Genomic DNA, 21,766 nt, shown 5'->3' with positions numbered 1-21,766 from the left:
AAAAAAAAGATGAATCGAGTCCTTGTTTAGACATTTTGGGATGTTATCGCGACTCGTATTCATCGTCCGGTTATTTTATTTTTGTCTCTCCTCTCACGCATTCAGTCATGACGCAGTAGAACAGCACGTCATGTCAGCGTAATGGTTTCCTAATGATATTACTCTCAACAAGCAATAAACATAATTGAGTAAAGAAAACACTGACGTTGTTATTCCCTGTCCTCTGGTTTAGGATATAATTAGCGTGTCGCGTGTGTGTGTGTGTGTGTACATTGGTTTCAACACAAAACAGAGAGACCTAATTAAATGGGCTGAATTTCAAAGCATCCAAAAACGTGATTATATCAACTATTAAATCAGGACATTTGACCGACTTAATAATAATTATGTCTGGAACGCTTAAGCTGCCTAATAAGGGCGTTAAATAGTCACTTGAGTTTAATTTCAGTCCGGTTTCGCAGCATTTTATCGTTTAAATTAAAAGCAATAGAATTTTCTGACAGTTCAGTGAGATTAACAACCATTTGTACGTCAAACATCAGTGTGTAGAAGTGTGTAGAACCATTGCTACACACAGTGCACAAGTACCACGCACTTATTTAACAGTCATTTACTGTTTATCTTTTTGTCACACATCACATTTGCACCTTTTGTAGTCTGTGAAACTGGAAGTAGTGTGTAGGTGTGTGTGAGTGTGTGTGTGTGTGTGTGTGTGTGTGTGAGTGTGTGAGTGGAGTGCTGTGTTCACTATCAACAGGGAAGTGGTGAATTAAACCATTGTGCTCTCATTACAGCCACTTTTGTGTGGAAGGTGGCAGCTGTTAATCTTGGCACACGGCTAGAGCCCTTGGATTATCACATGAGCACACACACATATACACACACACACACACTCAGGGTTTGTGGCTGTGATAAGCTGGCGGGTAGCCTTTTAAATTCATGAAGCCGCTACTGTTCCTCATTGTTTTGAATAGCTATCGGTTCCCGTCTCCCTCGTTGACTCGCTCTCATGCGGCTCTGTTGTGCGTGATAGTCGACCCCTTTACGATCCAAAAAAACAGAAAGCCTATTGAGTCGTGGCGGGACGGATGACATCGCCGTGACTCTACTGACCCCCAACGTGACTCAATGTGCTGGAAAAAGCCAGAGGAGACGAACCGATGTCTGGAAACCGCAAATTCCTCATTTGAACCCCTCCTCCTTTGACCTCTTCCCGTCTCTTTCCCCTTCTCTTCCAGTTGGGATGTCCTGATCCAGTCCTCCGGGCCCAGAGAGCGGTGTGCTGATGGGACCTGCTGCGCCGCCATGAGCTTACAAGATGGCGGCTGCAGCAGCTACGCTAGCAGCGGCGCCAACGCGGCCTCCGCGTGCGGCGGCGGCGGCAGCATGCGGCGGCGCCTGGAGGACCAGGAGTTCGCCCTGCGCGTCTACCCGGGCGCGCTGGCCGAGGGCACCATCTACTGCCCCGTCAGCGCCCGCAAGAACACCACGGCGGCCGAGGCCATCGAGTGCCTCATCGAGCGGCTGCGCCTGGACCGCACCAAGTGCTACGTGCTGGCCGAGGTCAAGGAGTTCGGCGGCGAGGAGTGGATCCTGAACCCCGGCGACTGCCCCGTGCAGCGGATGATGCTGTGGCCGCGCAGCGCCCTGGAGAACCGCGGCGGCCTGGGCAGCGGCGACGACTACCGCTTCCTCCTGCGCGAGAAGAACCTGGACGGGTCCATCCATTACGGCGGCAGCCTGCAGATGTGGCTGCGGGTGACCGAGGAGCGCCGGCGCATGGTGGAACGGGGTTTCCTCCCCCAGCCGGCGGGGGGCGACCCGCCGTCCGACCTCTGCGCTCTCCCGGAGCTGACGGAGCGCACCATCCTGGAGAGCCTCCGCGCACATTTCCGCCAGGAGAAGATCTACACCTACATCGGGAGTATCCTCATCGTGATTAACCCCTTTCAGTTCCTGCCCATCTACAATCCCAAGTACGTGAAATTGTACGACAACCACACGCTGGGGAAGCTGGAGCCCCACATTTACGCCGTGGCGGACGTGGCGTATCACGCCATGCTGCAGCGACGGAAGAACCAGTGCATAGTCATATCCGGGGAGAGCGGCTCTGGGAAGACCCAGAGCACCAACTTCCTCATCCACCACCTGACGGCACTCAGCCAGAAGGGGTTCGCCAGCGGGGTGGAGCAGATCATCCTGGGGGCCGGGCCCGTGTTGGAGGTAAGAAACCCGACATTTAAGACCCTGAACTGATGTTCCAGATGATGCGGTTGTGCCTGTGTTGGTCTGTCTGTCTTAACGTGGATATTTCATGAAGGAACAGATGAATGACGAACCCATTGTTGTACATCTGAGCTTTGAGTGCACTTTACCAGAAGGGACTGGTATGACTGTAAAGCTTTGTTTGCCCTGCGACCGGCAAAAGCAACAAAAGGACCCCGTCACATTGTGTTGCTCAAGCGCTCGTAAACGTTAGGGGAGGGGGAAAAAATCGATACGGCATAGTATCGCGATATTTTGCGTGGTGATATTGTATCGATACATGGAAGCCAAGTATCGATCTTTTATTGTTGTATTATGTTTTTGGTCCTCGAATAATACAATGAAATGTATTTTTTGTCCACAAAATATTCCTTTGGGGACAATTTGCGGGTGGCACTATATCGCAATACTCAACGTATCGCAGTATCGTGATAATATCGTATCGCGACGATATCGTATCGTGGGAGCTCTGGTGATTCCCACCTCGAGTAGATGTAGACGAACGGGGGGTGAAACAAAAGCAGACGGGCGCGTCTTTGGACAGCTGATAGAGAAGTCGAGGCTCAGCTCTGTAGGTTCGTAGCTTCACGCCAGCGTCTTCCATTGGAAGTGACTTTCAGACTGAGGGCAGTGAGGCTGAGTCGCCCACGAGCCTTCCAGCGAACTCAGGAAGTGAAACAATGGCGGTCCTGAGTTCAGATCCGGAGATTAATTCCTGAAACCATTTAGTGGAAAAGAGTCAGACGTTAACACCTAAAGACTAAATTGTTCAGATGGTTTGTTAACTGGGATCTGAGGTCATTTCCTCGATTTTTACATAATTTTTTTAATTCACCATTTTTTTTTTTAAAGGCACTTGCATATGATGCAGACCCATGTGTTGTATGTCAAGATTTGCAGAATAATCTCAGCTCTCTACACAATGAGGCACCGTTGTCCTCAGGCACAAGTGGGAAGAGATAATATGGCGCTAAACATGAAAAATTGAACGTTGATTTTCGAAATTCTTCAACTCTCTCGTAAAAACTTAACTTTGCTCATTTGGACAAAATGTTTTGGCGCTTGAAATTGGTTCACTAAATGTCTTAGGTTCACAAAAGCAGTGGAATATATGAATTAAATGGTAGATACATGTAAATAAATGTCTAATACCACATTCTCTATTATCGTTTTTTGAGTCCCTCTCTGCAAAATGTGAGAGGGACTGAGATAAAATGTGACTTCATACTACCGATCGCGCTTCGTGGGGTGTGTGCACATGGTGTGTGTTCTCTTCACGCGTCGGTGTGGAAGATGGGAACGTTTTCATAGCGAAAGACAGAAAGCAAAAGACAGAAGCAGGAGCTTAAGGTCAAGAAAGGTCATCACGTGTTGTTGCTAAATATAGCTCTGAAATATTCTCCTGTATCTGCCACGTGTGTTTTCTCAACGAATCCCTGCGTGGCAGCAAGCCGGAGCCCGGCTGAACGTAGGTGACAAAAGCCCGATTGAAATCCGAAGAGAAGTCAGCGGGTTATTTCTCCGGTGTGGGAATGTCGGCTCGTGAGACGAGGCATGAAATGGATTATAGAAAATGTCCATCTGACGCCGGAATGCCTCCACGCGGCGGGAAGCCTCGCTTCATCCGCCGGCTTTACCACATATGACTCTTATGTACATTTCATTTGACCCAGAAACCGTGAATCCAATCTCTGCATTGATGGAAAAAAAAAAAAATAGAATGGAATGTCGACTAATCCGCCCTGGATTATGAATCAATAATGGATTATGGATTATGGAATTTCATTGGGAATTTCATGTTTTTTTTGTTTTTTTTTTTTTAGAAGGTCCACTCAAGGGCGACATGTTCTCTTCAGGTTCATGAATATGACTCGGAGAGCAGTGTGTGTGTGGGGTTATCTGGGCGACCATTTTGTCCTGCAGCGCGCAGCTTCCTGTCAGGACGAACGGGTGTGCGTTGACGCCGTGTGCGTCCCGTGTGCGTCCCGTGTGCGTCCCGTGTGCGGGGCGAACCCGGCAGTTTATCATCTGGAGAGCATGAATCAAATGTTGGACCTCCTTCGCTGCATCCGGGGGGAAGAAGCGTGTCAGAGCAGCTGCTTTTGCGTTTCGTAAAGAACGAAAAAAGGTCCTGCAGAAAAGGAAGCTTTGCAAGCGGACGGTTTAAACGCTCTGCCGTACATGCTAGAGATTTTCTTGCTAGATAACAAACGACGGATGTGTTACATGCGTTGAAAATGACTGGTATTTTTGGCGTTTGTCCACATTTCTGCGGGTGAACCTGGCAGTCACGCGGACACGCTGTTGCACTTCTCTGCACGTTGATGGTTTTGACGCCGCGTGACTGAATACCTGCCAGGTGCCCGAGGCCACAGCACCGTTGGAGCACTGAGAGGCTTGTTTTTGATAATAACACCGATAGAGGAACGTTTCTTTCTGAGGAACCAGATACTGTGGCCTGTGTGTGTGTGTGTGTGTGTGTGTGTGTCCCATGTAATCACTTCCTCATCCATCACCTGCCCTGACCGAGGTGGGAGAAAACAAAGTGCGCAGTCGAGACGTCACAGAGACGGGTTATGAGGGCGGGAACGTTTGTTCTCCTTTTGTTGCGTTTGTTTCGCGTCTTTTACTTGTTGTCTCGTCGAGAATTTGACGGTTTGGTATAAAAATGCTTCTGTTTTATTTGTGTTGGTCGAAAAATAAGGAAAAACGTTTTTCTAGAGCCACAATTTTGTAGCACTGTTAAGGAAATTTCACAGTGTAGGCAGAGTAGAGTGATAAATAATCACTAAAAATATACTATTTAGCAGGAAATACATATTTTACGTAGCACTTCCACATTGGCTTCACTTTTCAGGGTCAAAGGTCAAATGAACTGCGAGCTCGCATCGGTCACATCGGTGTGACGATTTCTTGAAACTTAGATCAAACCGTCTCCTGGACTCAAAATAAACTGAATTGAATTTGTAGGTCAAAGGTCACGGTGACCTCACAAAACACATTACTCGAGAATTTATATGCTAATTACGACAATCTCACACACAAAAAATGACGACATTTTGGACACACATGGACGTCAAAGCTTCAACTTGACCGGCCATGTACATTTAACCTGCTGCTTTTTAACCTAATAGGATAATCGGACAATAATGTGAAAAAAATTGCGTGTCAAAGTGACGACATCATGCTGAACTTGTGACTCTCGTCCTCATCCAGCTGCTGCTCGCACACTAAAAACAACACACTCCATCAACTGTTCTCCCGCGTGCTGGAGCGTTTCCAACACTCCCCCCGGCAGCTGAACGTGACGTCCACTTTAATGCTCTGTTCGCACCCCACGAACAACAGCTGGATGCTGGAGACATTACACCCCCCCTACCCCCGCCGCCCCGGGGGGCCTGGTGTGTTTCTTTTGAGAAAGAAGCAGCTCTAAAAAAAAAAAAAGAAAGAAAGAAAAAAGTTTACCGCCAGCCAAGAAACGAGGCTGCCGAGTTGAACCCAGCCAAAATTCTTTGGTTTCCACAAGTTGTAATGCCAATTACAGAACCATTCGCCTCGGCCAGATGCTGCCGCCGCTGCACTGAAGCCGCGTGAGAGTTCGAATGTGAGTCAGGCTGCAAGTACGAGGTCGGCAAGGACGAGGTCAGCGTGGCCTCGCGTCACTCCTGATGAAGTATTAACTCCATCAGGGGTGGGAATCACCAGAGGTCTCACGATACAGTCACCATACTTAAGTCCAGATACGATATTATTGCGATATATTGTGATTTATTAGCTTTTTTTTTCCCCAAAGGAAAGCTGCGTGTACAAAAAATAAGTTGATTGTACTGTTCTAGGACCAAAAACGTTTAGAATTGAATACATAAAAGATCGGTGCTCGGCTTCAGTTTATCGATACAATATCGCCACGCAAAATATCGCGATACTATGCCGTATCGATTTTTTTTCTCTCGATTTAAATATGATATATTGCAATCGCTATATGATTTGCAATATTAAAATCATATCATTCTCATTTTCATTGCAAAACAAATGAGCATAATTATTATTATTATTATTACTGTTTTCTTAAGTCTTTGGAATCTCCTACAATTTGAAAATTACAGTCGGCCATGTCGCGTTTTCCATAAAATTGTGATTAATTGTGCCGCCGTTGGTTGACAACGGTTCATTTTGCTGCTTTTTAAAACCGCCCTACAATAAGAGAGAGCGAGTGAAACAATGCGGCTGGTCTTCGTAGAAACAAGCGAAGACTTTCACGGCATCGAGGTCGAGAACGACGGCCTGAGACAGGAAAGGGGGAACGCGTCTCGGGGAGAACGCGCGGTGGAGAACGTTCCTGTTCCCCGCCTGTCGACGCCGAAAAGCCATTTCATCTTGGATCCGCTTAAGAAGCTTACTGCCGACTGCGTGGAAGGAAGGGAGGGAGGAGAAACCTGCAGGCGGGTGGAATATTATTATTTCTTTAAACCCTTGTTCTTTGTAAATATTCTAAATCAATTATATTTCGCATATTTGATGGGCACACAATTTAAACGTGATAAGCGGATGTTAAACGGCCCCACGGGGGCGGGGCTTTGAGTCAAAACCCCCCAAAAAGGGTGATGGGGGATTTATTCCTTCAGTTCTTCTTCTCCATCAGTTTTCACATTTTGATTTAACGGTGAACGCTTCTTCCTGCTCAGAGGAGAAGGGGGAGGGAGGGATCAAAGAAGCCCCGCCTCTTTTCCAGTGAACGTGACAGAATGAAGAGGAAGAGCGCGACCCGGCGTCCTCTTCACCTCTGCATCCGTCCACCTGTCCTCGACGGCATCGCAGGCCGAACTCTGTCCCAGGCCTCCGTAGAGCTCGCCGGCAGGGAATCGAACCCACGGCTCCGACCTCAGACGTCGATAATGCGAACGTTGTAAATTCTTACTCGCGGGCCCGCAAGTATCGCTGTTCTTCTCGTCGTCGTTTCCTTGATTCGTTGTTTGCTTTCATGTCTAAACTCCCAAGTCGATTTCCTTTTTGTCCCGGCACGCAGTCCAAAAGTGAATATTCAACTTACGATCACGTGAGACCGAGAGAAGCAGTAAATTACCCCGACTGAGAGGCAGAGACACGTCCGCTGGATGTCCTTGAAAGCGACTTTAACGATTATCAATCATTTTTGTTACTCGGAAAATTTTCTCCCAATCGATTTAATCGTTTCATCTCCGCTCGCTATACTTAGACCCTCGTATGGATTTTGGCCGCGATACCTTCCCCGACTTCTAATTCGTTTTGTTTTCAAGAGAATTGTTTTTTCACCTCGTTGCATACACACACACACAGACACACACACATGTGCGCGTGTCTGTGTGTGTGTGTGTGTGTGTGACAGCGAGGAGAGTCGATGCGACACACAGAGCTTTATTGTCCCGATCGACGACCACCACCGTCTCTTGAGGCCTGCGGGAATCGATCCCGTGACCTTTTCTCTGCTCACACTGCGTCCTTTGTAGCCACCGGGCCGCTTCTCAGAAAACAAAGCGCGCCCGGCGGGGCGGTCAGCATCACAACACGCCATCGGGGGGGGGGGGCGTCCTCTGACATTGTTCAACGTGCGCTTACAGATCGCCCCGCTGGAACCGCTCGCTGTCACGGGGGAAAAAAAAAAGAAGAGGAGCTTTTTAATAAACCGCACCGCAGATGGCCGGTAAGTGCCGTTGTGTGTAATGCGAGCCGCGTCCTGAGCGGCGCGACAGCAGAGACGTGACCGCACGGCACGAGAGCGCCGACGGGAAGACAGCTGGTGGGCTGACGGGAAAGGATGCGCTCGTTTCGTCCCCGGCTTTCAACGCGGCACGCGATTGAGTTTCAGACAACTAAATATACACACACACACACACACACACACACACACACACACACATACTGAGGGACGTTTTACTGTGTTTGATTGTTCCAGATCCGGACTTACAGGAAATGTTTGAATTTAATAGAGTGCTGCAGGGATGACGTTTAGTCTTTTAGTCGGGGAGAGTCAGCGTCGCTCTTGTTCCTCTTGACAAAGAGCCAAAGCAAAGAAAACGTTTATGATGATTACACGTTTTGTTCAGCGAGATGATCTTCACAGATGAAGGATGCTCTCGAGCGGGAACGCAATCGACTGAAATGTAAAAGCTCACGTTGCACCACGGTCACATGACTTCATGCTAGCTTATAGAGGAGCTCCATCAGGTCACATGACTTCATGCTAGCTTATAGAGGAGCTCCATCACGGTCACATGACTTCATGCTAGCTTATAGAGGAGCTCCATCAGGTCACATGACTTCATGCTAGCTTATAGAGGAGCTCCATCACGGTCACATGACTTCATGTAGAGGAGCTCCATCACCGTCACATGACTTCATGTAGAGGAGCTCCACCACGGTCACATGACTTCATGTAGAGGAGCTCCTCCACGGTCACATGACTTCATGTAGAGGAGCTCCATCACGGTCACATGACTTCATGTAGAGGAGCTCCTCCACGGTCACATGACTTCATGTAGAGGAGCTCCTCCACGGTCACATGACTTCATGTAGAGGAGCTCCTCCACGGTCACATGACTTCATGTAGAGGAGCTCCTCCACGGTCACATGACTTCATGTAGAGGAGCTCCTCCACGGTCACATGACTTCATGTAGAGGAGCTCCTCCACGGTCACATGACTGCGAGGAAAGGCAGCGAGGCTGTGAAGGCGGAGTCGTCGGCGTGATGCCGTTTTGTTGTTTCATTTAGCCACAACACTCACAAGTGTGTAATTTACGGATGTGTTTTGTGCCACTAAGCTTGTGTTGACCACAGGCCTCGTTTCAGGCATCCAACCAAAAACACATCGGCTAACTAACACATTTTGGGTTTTACTCTCTCCTGCAGCAGAGTCTGAAGGTCAGCTTTATCCTTTTTGGCAGTGACTGAAGTACAAGTCTGGTGATACTTTGTGCATTTCATCCTGTGAAAAGACCAAAACCAACAAGGAATTGATGCGACTAACAAATATTGTCATATTTACAGTCACATGTTTACTGGATGTTGCCGTAAATATTCACTCGAGCACCAAATGTGTATTAATCCGCCACTGAAAGTAGTCCCCAACATACGTTCTATTTACTCTAGTTTGTGTAGCTTTTGCTGAAACGTGGCCAGCTGTTTAAGAAATGTTTTTTTTAATTAAAAGTAAAACTAAAAGTTTTAGAAACCATTAAAAAAAAATGTCCATCTTCACTCGGACCAGTTGAAGTATTGTTGTGTTTGTTCGTCAACCTTTTCCTTTAATTATTGTCCGTTGGACGTTTGTCTTTCAGTGCGACTAATCCTCAATAATTCCCTGGTTTTAGACGACACACTCGCTCATCAAGTCAGACATTTTTCCAGTCAATGGGAGTGTTTACAGACGGTGTTTCCTCGAGCTGATAATACACCCTTGTTGTCACTCTGACAGTTAAAGCTAACCTGCATAAAAGAAGGATTAATGTCTTACAGGTAATCTGACTAAGAGCAGAGCATAGAAACCAATGGGAGTTAAAAGTATGAAGTTATTCAACAGCTGGTTCTGTCCTCTGGAGCTCAAACCGCTCAGACGTCCTCGGACTGGAAGCAAAGATCCCTTTGACATCACGTTGGATCATCAACGATAAAGAAAGACGATCATCTCGTTCTTGTTTCTGACGTAAGGCGGACAGACTTGCACGCAGACTCGTAAATCTGAAAAGGATAAAGCGTTTATCCAGAAACCTCCACGCTCTGCGTGGGAAACAGACATTATTTACCTCGAGACGTCGTCTGAGTCAAGGTCCACGGCTGTTGATGGACACGTTGGCTTCCCCCCGGACTTCAGGACTCTTTTTTTTCTTTCTTTTTTTTGGGGTTTGTTTTTTACCTCATTGAACTGGCAACTTGGCTGCACTGTTTCTAGTAAATGCCGGAATAAATCTGAACCCGTTGAAAACTGTGGAACCAATTTTGGCTCCAGAGCTCCTTTTCCCGTGTTTGAGTCGTCGTATTTTGATCGTATCTATGAACATCCGGCATAATATGAGCCAGATTCCCCCAAAAATGCCTCTTGAAGCGGTCAATAAGACACCTTTTTGGAAAGATTAGGACCTAAAGAATCGTAATCTGCAACAAAAATCACAATAAAACAAAACCTTAGCCTGTTACGAAGGAGTTTCAGTCGAAAAACAGTCTCGTCCGGTTCAAAAATTGAAAGATTACGTATTTTATGCCAAAAGATTGTCTGAATGGGGCATGCTGGGACATGACATTTTTGTGCACGGTTTCCAAAAGGTTAAATGCCAAATGACCCCCTGAAAAGAACAACACTGTAAACAAGTTCCACATCTTGGACTCGTTTGTTGGTTCATTTCTATTTGCACGTTAGTTCTCGTAGTGGTCGCTCTCGTGACCTTGCGGCTGACCTCCGGGCTCTCGCGTGACGGGCGTGCACCCGTGCCTCAAATCCTCCCCGGCGAGCGACCGAGGCTTTGAGGACTGACCCCAGCTGTGTGCCGCTGCATCCTGGGAAGGGGGAAGGGGGGAAGGGGGGAAAGGGAGGGGGGTCAGACGGACCGAAAGGGCGACCAGATTACAGCCGGTCTTTGTTCTGGCGGTGTGGCCCGCAGACCTGCCTCCCTGTCTGCTGCATTAGAAGCCCCGCCCCCCTCATCCTCCTCCATTCTCTTCACCAGATGGTTCCCATCCAGATGCCCCCCCCCCCTTACACACACACACACACACACACACACACAAACACAACCCCTCTGCTCTTAACCAGGCCTTCAGGGACAAGACCTGTCTCCTGTGGCTGATAGATGGCTCCAGGTAGTGCCGTGGGCCCCCTGTTTTTTGAAAAATGTGTGTGTCTGCGTGTGTGTCTGCGTGTGTGTGCTCAAAGGCCCGTGTATCATTAAGTGGGTCAAGGGCTTGAGAAGCTAACCCGGCACCACGGACCACAACGACTCGCTTTTTAAAGCTTTTAAATCCCATGTAGCATGCGCACGTAGCCGCTGCCACTGAACGCTAATCACGCGGCGGCTGTGAACCCAAAACCACCAAAATCGCAACGCATGTGACGAAGTGGAGGGGTCGGGGAGGCAGGTTTTCAAAAGCACCTCCACTCGAGCCGGTGTGAGCTGCTTTTATTCCACACTCGACCTCCCACTGCTACTGTGTACGCTTACTACTGTGTGTGTGTTTCTGTGTGTGTGTGACGCTAACCTCTGCGCCTGTCAGAACGTGTTAGCGCTCGGAGCTCTCAGCGGAGACGCTCTCCCCGCGGCCCGAGAGCGTCCGCGGACCTTTTTTAAAATCACAACAAGACGACCGAAAGCTCTCTGCCATCACGCTTGGCCTCCTCCGGTTGTATCGCAGAGCACTTTCCCCCCTCGCCGCCGCCGCCGCCACCGCCGCCGCGTCCCTCGGCTAGCAGCCACATTAGCTCCCATTCATCTTTCTTTTAGCCGCAGATGCCGAAGTTCGAATGTGGGCCGCTTCCTTTTTGGTCGAACGTCCCTATTTCGGAGTAAAAAACGTCATACTTTTGCATTCTCGGGACTTCCGGTTAGAGCATGTAGCGAGCAGACGCGTTGCAAAGAAAGCTCCTGACTACTTTTACATTTCACCTGTAAAACCCCTTTTGTGGTACTTTTTTTTTTTTTTACAATACGGCAAGTTTTCAACCCTCGGAAAGACAACTGGATGAAAAATGACATCGAAACATCACAAACAAGGCTCACAAACTCCAGGCAACGCGCGCTACTAACTTCGCTAGCTGGTAAAGTTAGCGCCCGTCACGATCACAGCAGCCCAGAATACTTCTTCTCGTACACTACGCTGCAGCGCTGGCCCACCTCGGAGGCCGCGCTACGTTCCCGTTAGCACCTCCACCCCCGATAATCCGTGTCCTCTGGGCAGCGACGCTCTTCTCCGATGCGTTTCCAAAACATCTGTTGGGGCGGATTATCCCCCGTCTCCTTCTCATGCCGTCTTTCTCGCTTTTCCTTCTCTCAGGAAGCTCAGTTCAACTGGGCTTATCCCCGCAGAGCAGCCGGCTGCACACGATGTACTCGAGCGCGTCCGGCGCGGTATCGGCGAAGCAAAGTTGTGGTGTTTTTTTTTTTTTCTTCTTCTTCTGCTCTCTGCAAGCACCGGTGGTGGTTTTTGGTTCAGTGTTTTAAGTGTTTGATCGGCGTCTGCTGCTTTGTTTTATGTCTGAGATGCTCGCAGTTCCTCTTCTGCAGCTTGAGTTTTGATGTGTGAGTCATCAAACTGAGCGTTTCCACATTCACTCGACGTGAAGCGTCCGCTTGAACCGCTCTGAGGCCGTGAAGGCAGAACCCTTCATGCGTCTTTGAGTGGTTTGAAATGTAACTTTCAGGTATAATGCTGCAAAGCAGGTGAAGGTTTTGCCTTTATAGAAGAATAAAACAAGATTAAACTAGAATAAACTAGATATTCTTGCATTCATGTACTCTCTCAGTGCAGTGACTCTGAAGTCTCTGATCAGATAGTATGAGAAGAAGCCACTTCTTCTTCTTCTTCTTCTTCTTCTTCTTCTTCAACTTTTTTTCTCTTCTCCTTCTTCTCCTTTTTTTTCCTCTTCTTCTTCTCCTTCTTTTTCTACTTCTTTTTTCCTCTTCCTCTTCTCCTTCTTCTCCTTTTTTTTCCTCTTCCTCTTCTCCTTCTTTTTCCTCTCCTTCTTTTTCCTCTTCTTCTTCCTCTTCTTCTTTTTCTGCTTCTTTTTTCCTCTTCTCCTTCTTCTCCTTCTTTTTCCTCTTCTTCTTCTACTTCTTTTTTCCTCTTCCTCTTCTCCTTCTTTTTCCTCTTCTTTTTCTCCTTCTTTTTTCCTCTTCTCCTTTTTCTTCTTCTCCTCCTTTTCCTCTTTCTCCTTCTTCTTTTTCCTTTTCTCCTTCTTCTTCTTGTTCTTTTTCCTCTTCTTATTCCCCTTCTTTTCCTTCTCCTCCTCCTCCTCCTCCTTCTCCCCTTCTTCTTCTTCTTCTTCTTTTTCTTCTTCTCCTACTCCTTTTTCCTTTTCCTTTTCACCTTCTCCTTTTCCTTCTTCTTCTTCTTCTTCTTCTTCTTCTTCTTCTTCTCCTTCTTCCTCTTCTTCTCCTTCTCCTTTTTCCTTTTCCTTTTCACCTTCTCCTTCTTCTTCTCCTCTTCCTCCTCCTTCTCCTCCTCCTTCTCCTCCTCCTCCTCCTCCTCCTCCTCCTCCTCCTCCTCTTTCTCCTCCTCCTCCTCCTAACAGGAGGACCTTAACAGGACCTTGACAGTCCAAACGGGTCCTGATTTAATCTGAGCCTCTTTACGTCGTGTCATCAGACGCAGATCACATTTCAGCCACGAGGTCGTCAGCGAGGTCGTCAGCGAGGTCGTCAGCGAGGACGCGAGCGATCGAGCAAACGAGATCTGCGTTAGTGATCCGTTAACTAGACTGTCATCAATCAGATTGGAATCTAATCACGTCTCCATCGACGCCGAACATCTGTCATAATCTGTGTTTCTTCCTTTTCATTCCTCCATCTGCCGGCTTTCTGCTCGTTACCTTTTCTCTCTGTGTTCAGCGGTCGTGACCCGCCTCCTCTTTTGAAGAGTTATTTTAAGTCCGCAAAGCAAACAAATGGAGGTTCTGTTTGTGTCTTTCTGGGGAACGTTTACCTCGGAGCACGACAGCAGCGTAAAGTGTCACAGAAATAGCATCATGTGTGAGGCCTGAGAACCATATCCAACCTGTAAGCAGCCTTTTTGAAAACACAAAGGAGAGAGGGGGCAAGCTGAGTCACAGTTTTTGTTTTTTTCCATATCTTCTCTTTAGGATTATCGGTTTTGGAACAAAAGGACGGACGGTGTCGTGTAACTCTGCCGTAGTCTCTGATTACACTCTGCGTATTGATCCTTTCACGTGCAGAGGCATCGATCTGTAAATGAGCTGCTGAGCCGAATCGGACGCATCCTGATGCCGTCTCGTGTGTGTGTGTGTGTGTGTGTGTGTGTGTGTGTGTGTGTACACTAAATATGGAAGTGGAGCCAACAGGCTTTTAGAGACCAACAAGATAAATCCCTCTCCAGGAAGAGCTCCTCTGTAACTCTATAAACACGATAAACGGCGTCCATAAGGACTATTTCATCAGCAGAAAGTAGTTCCCCAACAGCGAGATAACTAATGCTAATCGTTAGCGTGCTTTTAGCCGCACCGCACACCCGGTTGCCGTGTGAGTCCAGTGATAAATAGACATGTCGCTCGGCTCTTTGTCTGTGAGCATCTTTTGTGAGTCCTGAGCGGCGTCTTTGTGCGAGCTCACACGACTTCTTTGACGCGTTTGAGCCCGTGAAACGCGAGGCCCCGTCCTGCCAGGTTTCAACAGGTCTGCGTCTTCAACGCAACGCAACACAAACCCGACCGGCAACCGCACAAAGTGCAGCCCCGTTCAGGCCGCCATCGAAATGAAAGGCGGGCTGCTTGTGGGTAAATACACACATGACGGGCTGAATGCTGCAGATGTGCCATTGAGAGCGCCGCCTGCTGCGTGTGTGTGTGTGTGTGTGTGTATATGTGTGTATGTGTGTGTGTGTGTCTGTGTGTGGGTGTGTGTGTGTGTGTGTACACACAACAAAATGACAAACCAAAGCATCAGCTGGCAGACTCGGCCTGGGAACAAGTTTAAACTTCCAGCGGCCGCTCCCCGTCTTTTCATCCACCCCCACACACACACACACACACACGCACACATGGACACACACACACATACACACAAGAGAACCTCCAGAGTCTAAAAAACAGAGGAAAGCCTTGATGGATTGAAGTAAATGTCGACGTTGAACAACAAAACTGTATAAAAAGGTTGTGCAACGTTGTCCTCATTGAGATCAATTCACCAAGACTCTTGAATTTCCCTTCACCGTGCTCGGAAAACAAAGTTTTAAATCAATGTGCTGATTCTCATACTGTACGTGAGGTGTTCCTTCAAAGCAGGAAGCATCTCCCGAATGCTTAAAATGACCCGTCTCCATCACCGCAACCTTCATTCTGGTCGTCGTCCCGCATCAGTAGAACGTTCAAACATGACGTTAAAGCCTCGCAAAGGTCCGTCTGCGGCGTTCACATCTGATTCATGCGTCCGCTGCATCACTGCAGCCGCTCGCGTGGTGTCTCTCCCCCTCCCACGATGCAACAGCCCTTCAGAGGGAAGAGGATGAAAGCGCTCCTGCCTCCCGTCCTTCATCTCCTCTGCTTCCCACCCGGCCCTCGTACAGCACCGGGGGGCACAAGAGGAGAGTAAAGGAAGAGAGGAGGAGGAGGAGGAGGAGATGAGAGACGAAGGATGAAATCTTCACTTAAATAATAGAGAGCGAGAGAGTCATTTTCAAGCGAGCCAGCTCCCAAGTGCCCCAGTTTCGGGGGGTTTATTGAAATTGAGATGAGGCTGTTTATGCCGACAGAATTTACCGTCTCCGCAGCCCCTCAGATATATATATATATATATATATATATATATATATATATATATATATATATATATATATATCCACTCCCTCTGCAGCTGGCTCACCTTGTAAACAACCGGTATGAAGGCGTGCGTCTGTCTGAGTGCCCTTGGAGCTCTGACTTCCGTCAAGATCCTTTTAAGGCGTTTAATAGTCCAGGTCTGCTCGCTGCAGTCGGCGCCGTTAACCGCTTCCTCCCAGTAAACACTAAACAAGCTGCGGCTTCATCCCAAAAAAAAGCCCCTGCCCCGGCTCCCATGGGGGGGGGGTCAAAAGGTCAAGCAGGACGACGGACGAGTGTCACTTTAAAGTCACGGGACCGTAAAATGTGCTGAATGGTCATTTCCAGGTAACGTGAGGCGCATGTGAGATTCTGCTTCTGCAGATTTTTAGATTGACGGAGCGCGTCATCACACAACCGTCATCTGCAGAAGATGAAAGGCCTTTAAACTCGGAAGGCGGCCGTGACGAACAAACGAACAATACGGAAATGCTAAATATACTTCCACCCCCACCGGTGAATATTATACATCTATGGGGCTTTTATTGTGAAAGAAAACACCCGAAGGAGAGGATCTGGTTGGTGCTGCCTTTTGTTGAAGGTTGAAAGGAGGAAGGGAGTCTGAACACCACCGACACGCAGATTAACGGCGAGGAGAGAAAAACGCCGCGGGCGTTGCAGAGGCCAGAGTCTAATTATGTTACGAAAGCTGTCAGTTAGGCCTTTTTTTATTATTGATTTGACAAAACCGACGTTATGGAACAAAAAAACACAGTTTAGTATCATTATTGAACATTTGTAATATTGTCAGGTGGTCTCTTTTTTTGTAAATATTAGAAAAAGGGATGAATAAATAATAGCGCGACGTTGATTTCAGCCGTGTGACTCCAGCCCGGCTCCTGACGACGTCTTCGGGTTTTTCAGCGATTTTTTTAAAGTCGAATAACGTAGTGAAATATGAAGCGGCACTTCAGTCTGACTGAATGAATTCTCCCGGTTTGTTCTGACGTTGTCGTCGTGATCAATTGCTAATGAATCCACGCGACATTGATTGTGACATATTGAGCTACTTTGAGCTACTTTGAGCTTCGTGAGCGTGAAAGATCTTGCTTTTGGCCGATTTTATCGCAGTAACGATGTGCAGATTTCATTGAAAAGGAGGTGTCACCTTTCAGTATGATATATATATTTTAATGTGTCTGAACCTGTGAGACTTGAGGTGTTGAGACGCCTGTTTCACACGTTCCTCGACATCCGCCTCATCGTTAAAAGCATCGTGGATGCCTTCGCTGCAGCGTCGTGACGCGGTTGTTTGCCAACAGCAGTTTGCAGCATCCTGAGACGTTTAATGGTAATTTGCTTCATAATGAACGGTGTGACTGTGTTGTGAGGACTGTTTTTTTTCTTTTTACTGAGCTTGTGTTGTTGTTTGTGTGAGTGTGCAGGGAATGTGTGTTGGTTTTGGGCTTACACGCGGGCATTTTTGTGGCCTCCGCCGGCTTCCGGCTGGTGTAAAAATAGAATCCTTCTGCTTGGAGAGCGACGCACCGTCCTGAAGGAAGGCAGGAGGAGAGCCGAGGAGATAGGATGGAGGGGGTAGGAAAGGAGGATAGTAAAGCTCGGGAGTGAAGGCGGCTCGAGGAGGCGAAGGGGAAGGCAGCGAGAGGGATGGCGTGGCATATTATGAGAAAAACTTAAGAAAAAGAATGAATGGCTTCTCAGTTTCCAGAATAAAAGGCAGATTATCTCAGATGGACGAAGAGGAAAGAGTTTGTCTTGAGGTGGCTTCAGTTGCTTTCCCCCCCAGACGCACACAGATAAGACAGGAGGAAATGCCAACTCGCAGCACTAATTCAACTTCCTCGCTCTCTTTCGTCCGCCGGCTCCTCGGTAACGCGATAGCGGAGAGATCGGGACGGTTATTATTCCACGGGACCCGCTGCCATTTTGGCTCTCGACCCGGCCGCTCGCTGAGTTATGGCCAGATGGGTCGACTCTCTCGGTTACAGTCGGAGTTATTTATTTGTGTTTTTGGACACTGTGAAATACGGTTTTGGAGACGGACAACGGGGCCAACCTGGAAACTGGACTTGTTAGCCAACGGAGCGATAAATCCAGCGTGTTTGAAGGAATCGGGAATCTAAAAGCTGGATTTGTGCTAAACTCTGACATGACTATGGAAACTTAAAGCTGCTGTTCTTTGTGTTTTAGACATGGTGTTTGTTAGGGCTGGGAATCACCAGAGGTCCCACGATACGACATCGTCACAATAATTAAGTCTCGATATGATATTATCGCGATATTTTAATATATTGCGATTTATTAGCTTTTTTTCAACCACAAATTGCCCCCAAAGGGAAGCTTTGCCAACAAAAAATACATAGATTTTACTCTTCTAGGACCAAAAACGTTTAGAATTGATTAAATAAAAGATCGATACTCGGCTTCAGTGTATCGATACAATATCGCCATGCAAAATATTGCGATACTATGCTGTATTGAATTTCCCCCTGACCCCTAGTGTTTGTGCACACAGGCTCACGTTGAGTTGCGCGTGGCTGCTTTTTTCGGGGTGTGGGGTCGTCAATGTGCGTCCAAAACGCCGTCCAAATACCTGGCGAGAACGTTGATGAACGTCATGACAATTTTGGACAAAATGTCTATTTGATGGATCGCCGTGACATCTGGTGCAGACGTCCACGTCCCTCTCACGACGAAGTCTCGCTCCGACATTTATGTAACTTGCCAGGAACATTCCCATCAGCCCCGGCTGTACTTTGCGTTGAGTCCGGACACTTGAGTCGACTTCTCAGACTGTAGCGCGAGAAACGCTGACCTCAGAACAGTCCCATCACTTATACATGGAGGCCACATAGCATCTATGAAAGCATCCACGCTGCAGAGTGTGTGTCATCATCTCACTGCCTGTGAGGTGTGTGTGTGTGTGTGTTTCTCTTGAATCAGGTCAGTCGGCCTCGCTGCTGGTGGGGATTAATGTGTTTTGGTGCTTTTAGAGTGAGGCGAGCTTCTAGTTTTCAGCCCACAAACCTTAAGATGGAGAGCGATTGAAGTGGCGATCTTTCCTCTCTCATCTTCGTTGACCTTTTCAGACGGTCCCGACGTGATGGATGAGGCTCTCTGTACGACTCCGTCTCCTGGCAGACTTATTACGTGTGCGCTTTATCATTCCTTGCATGGTTCCTCAGCACTTATTCCTTCATACCCCCGCTATCGAAATGCTTTTTAACTAAATCGCCTACTGTAGCTTGAACTGGGGAGAGCAACAAAGCCTTTAACCCGTTGAAAACTGTGGAACCAATTGTGTCTCCAGACCTCCTTTTCCCTGCGTTTGAGTCATCGTATGAACCTCAAATTGATTCCAATACTTGTGTTTATTGTATGTATTTGTTCAGCAAAGTCTTGGTAAAAAAAAAATGTATATCTACAAAAAAAAAATCACTTTTAAAAGATATTTTGATAATAACTATGAACATCGAGCATGATATGAGCCGTATTCCCCAAAAATGCCTCCTGGAGCGGTCAATAAGACACCTTTTTGGAAAGATTAGGACCTAAATAATCAGAATCTGCACCAAAAATCACAATAAAACAAAGTCTTGGTCTGTTAGGAAGGAGTTTCAGTAAAAAAAAACTGTCGTTCGGTTCAAAAATGGAAAAATATTACGTATTTTAAGCCAAAATATTGTCTGAATTGGGGCATGCTGGGGCTTAAAATTGCCGCTGGAGGAGGTTAATAAAATGTAACGCCATGAGGGACAAGTTGGGCACAAGTGAAGCCGCTCTGAGCGGCTCCTCCGATGTGTTCAACGTTGCATCGGACAAAGAAGTCGCGCGATGACTCACTCGCGTTGTGTGTTTTTTAAACTGTCGCGGAGAACGCGCTGCTGTCGAGGAAATCCAACAAGGAGCTCGCCGAGGCCTCCGGAAGTGAGTTAATGAAGTGAAATTAAGAGCGAAGTGGAGGAGGAAGAGGAGGAGGAGAGAGAGAGAGAGAGAGAGAGGAAACGCCTGAGGTTGGAACCAGTGTTCCCTTCCTCTGAGAAACCTGCAGTCAACAAAGCACCAGCATGTACACACAAAACACACAGACAAGAATCTCTACAAACTGCATGTCATACTCACAGAATGCAAGATTGTGTTGCAGAAATCGATGCCCTCAGGTGTTGAGTAAGTTTTTATTTAAATACCTTTTATTTAACAGAAAGGAAGACATTTTGTTTGGTAATAATCAATACAATAATCAGAAGATACAGATGTGTAATCCTGCTCTTTACAGCTGTTTTGGTCTCGTACACACACACACACACACACACACACACACACACACACACAAAGTCTAATTGAAACCTCTGTCACACACACACACACACACAATCACAGACATACTCACACTCCTAAACGGCATACACACACACACACTACACACTACACACTACACATGCGCTCCTCCCACCCAAATCCCTAAATTAATCGTCTCTCACTGCTACACACACACACACACACACACGCACACACACACACACACACACACACACACACACACACACACACACTGCAGCATGTAGGAGTCCGGCTCTCGAGGGATTAACACTTCAGCACTTCAGCTCAGTCGGTCGTGGGATTTTCCCACAGCGCCTCGCAGGCGCAGTTACATTTCCTGTCAGTCACACACGTGTGTGTGTGTGTGTGTGCAGCGTCACGGCTCTTAGCCGCGTTGGAGCGCTGGATGGAGGCCAGCGGGGTTTGGACCGGCTCACGCTGATCCAGAGCCGGTCCTTAAGAGCCGGTCGAGTGATGAACGTTTCGTTAATACAGACCTGCGCCTCTCCGTGTCTCTGACGGCTTTTCATCCTGCGGTTTTGAAGCACGTTGTAAAAGTGTGCGCCAGAAAAAAACAGAAAAAAATGGCCCGAATTTAAAAAAAGTTGGCGAGTGTACAATAAAATCTGTCAAAAATAGATGAATTAAAACGTACAAAGTACCTGTATTTGGTTCTACTTCAGGTAGGGATGCTAATCTAGATTAGATTAGTCTGACCAGGTGTATCAGCAGTGATTGAATGGTTTGTGTGTTAGCTGTGAGCGTTAGCAGCCACAAAGTTGCGTGTGTTGTCTCTGACGCACGCTGTTCAATACGTGCAGCCACTTCTTTCCCCAATCAGACGCTCACTGTTTAGCGGTCAGTTAGCTGGTAGTGGGTCTGTCTGACACACACACACACACACACACACACACACACACACACACACACACACACACACACACAGAGAGAGAGACTCCATTTCTACCCTTTTCTATCTTCATCTCCTCTCCTTAATTCTTTCCAATCTCACATTCCTCCCTCCTCCTTTCCCCTTCCCACCTCTCCCACCTCTCTTTTCTACCTCCCTCTCTTTCTCACCCCCCCCCCCCCCCCACCCCACCCCTCCTCCCACCCCCCCCCCCTCCTCGTGGACAGTGCAGAGGGCCTGTTGACAGTCCCGTGCAGTGGAAGGAGGCTTTTATTGGGCCTCCGTGTTCAGCCCTTCCTGAGGCCAATGGGATCCAGATGCGGCCCCAGCACCGTAGTGACAGCAGCCATTTATGGAGCGAGACACAAGAATGTGTGTGTGTGTGTGTGTGTGTGTGTGTTGTCGTCTTCTCGACCCGTGTGCAGTCGTGTTTGGCTGCGTGCGAGCTGGAGGCGTGAACTGGCCTTCGCCCCCCGACCTGGAGGACTTGATTGGGTGTGCGGCGTGGGGATGAATTTTTGTGTGCGTGGAACTTTTAAAAAAAAAAAGTCAAACCTTGAGGCTGGGGACGTTGTTTTGGGGGGAAAGTGAGGACATTTTTGACATTCCTCATGTGTTCAAAGAGCCGTTTGGGGTTTCCAGACTTGGTTTCAGGGTTACGGTTGGAGTTACTCTCGGTGGCTTGTGGTCTCAGACGCATACCACACATAAAACCACACTTTTGATTCGGGGCCTTCGCCGCTCGCCAAGTCGGCTA

The 21,766-nt window shown here is 47.8% G+C and overlaps 1 protein-coding gene across 14 annotated transcripts in view; it reads left to right on the top strand.

Annotated features, from left to right (window-relative positions):
- LOC137803638 (unconventional myosin-IXAa-like) overlaps positions 1–21,766 on the top strand; it is a 117,399-nt gene that overhangs the window by 26,561 nt on the left and 69,072 nt on the right. For 13 of the 14 annotated variants that reach the window (XM_068602297.1, XM_068602296.1, XM_068602305.1 and 10 more), the window contains exon 2: positions 1,239–2,223. In XM_068602297.1, the coding sequence (XP_068458398.1) occupies positions 1,306–2,223 (918 nt within the window). In that variant the 5' untranslated portion in view covers positions 1,239–1,305. Of the gene's footprint in view, positions 1–1,238; positions 2,224–21,766 lie in introns of those variants that run through there. The other variant, XM_068602302.1, reaches the window with a different exon arrangement.

The sequence above is a fragment of the Clinocottus analis genome, unplaced genomic scaffold, assembly GCF_023055335.1.
Source record: "Clinocottus analis isolate CAN_PGR_092001 unplaced genomic scaffold, fCliAna1.0.p SCAF_6, whole genome shotgun sequence".
Taxonomy (NCBI): domain Eukaryota; kingdom Metazoa; phylum Chordata; class Actinopteri; order Perciformes; family Cottidae; genus Clinocottus; species Clinocottus analis.
The sequence above is the reverse complement of the archived record's forward strand: the minus strand, read 5'-3'. Positions and strand labels throughout refer to the sequence as shown.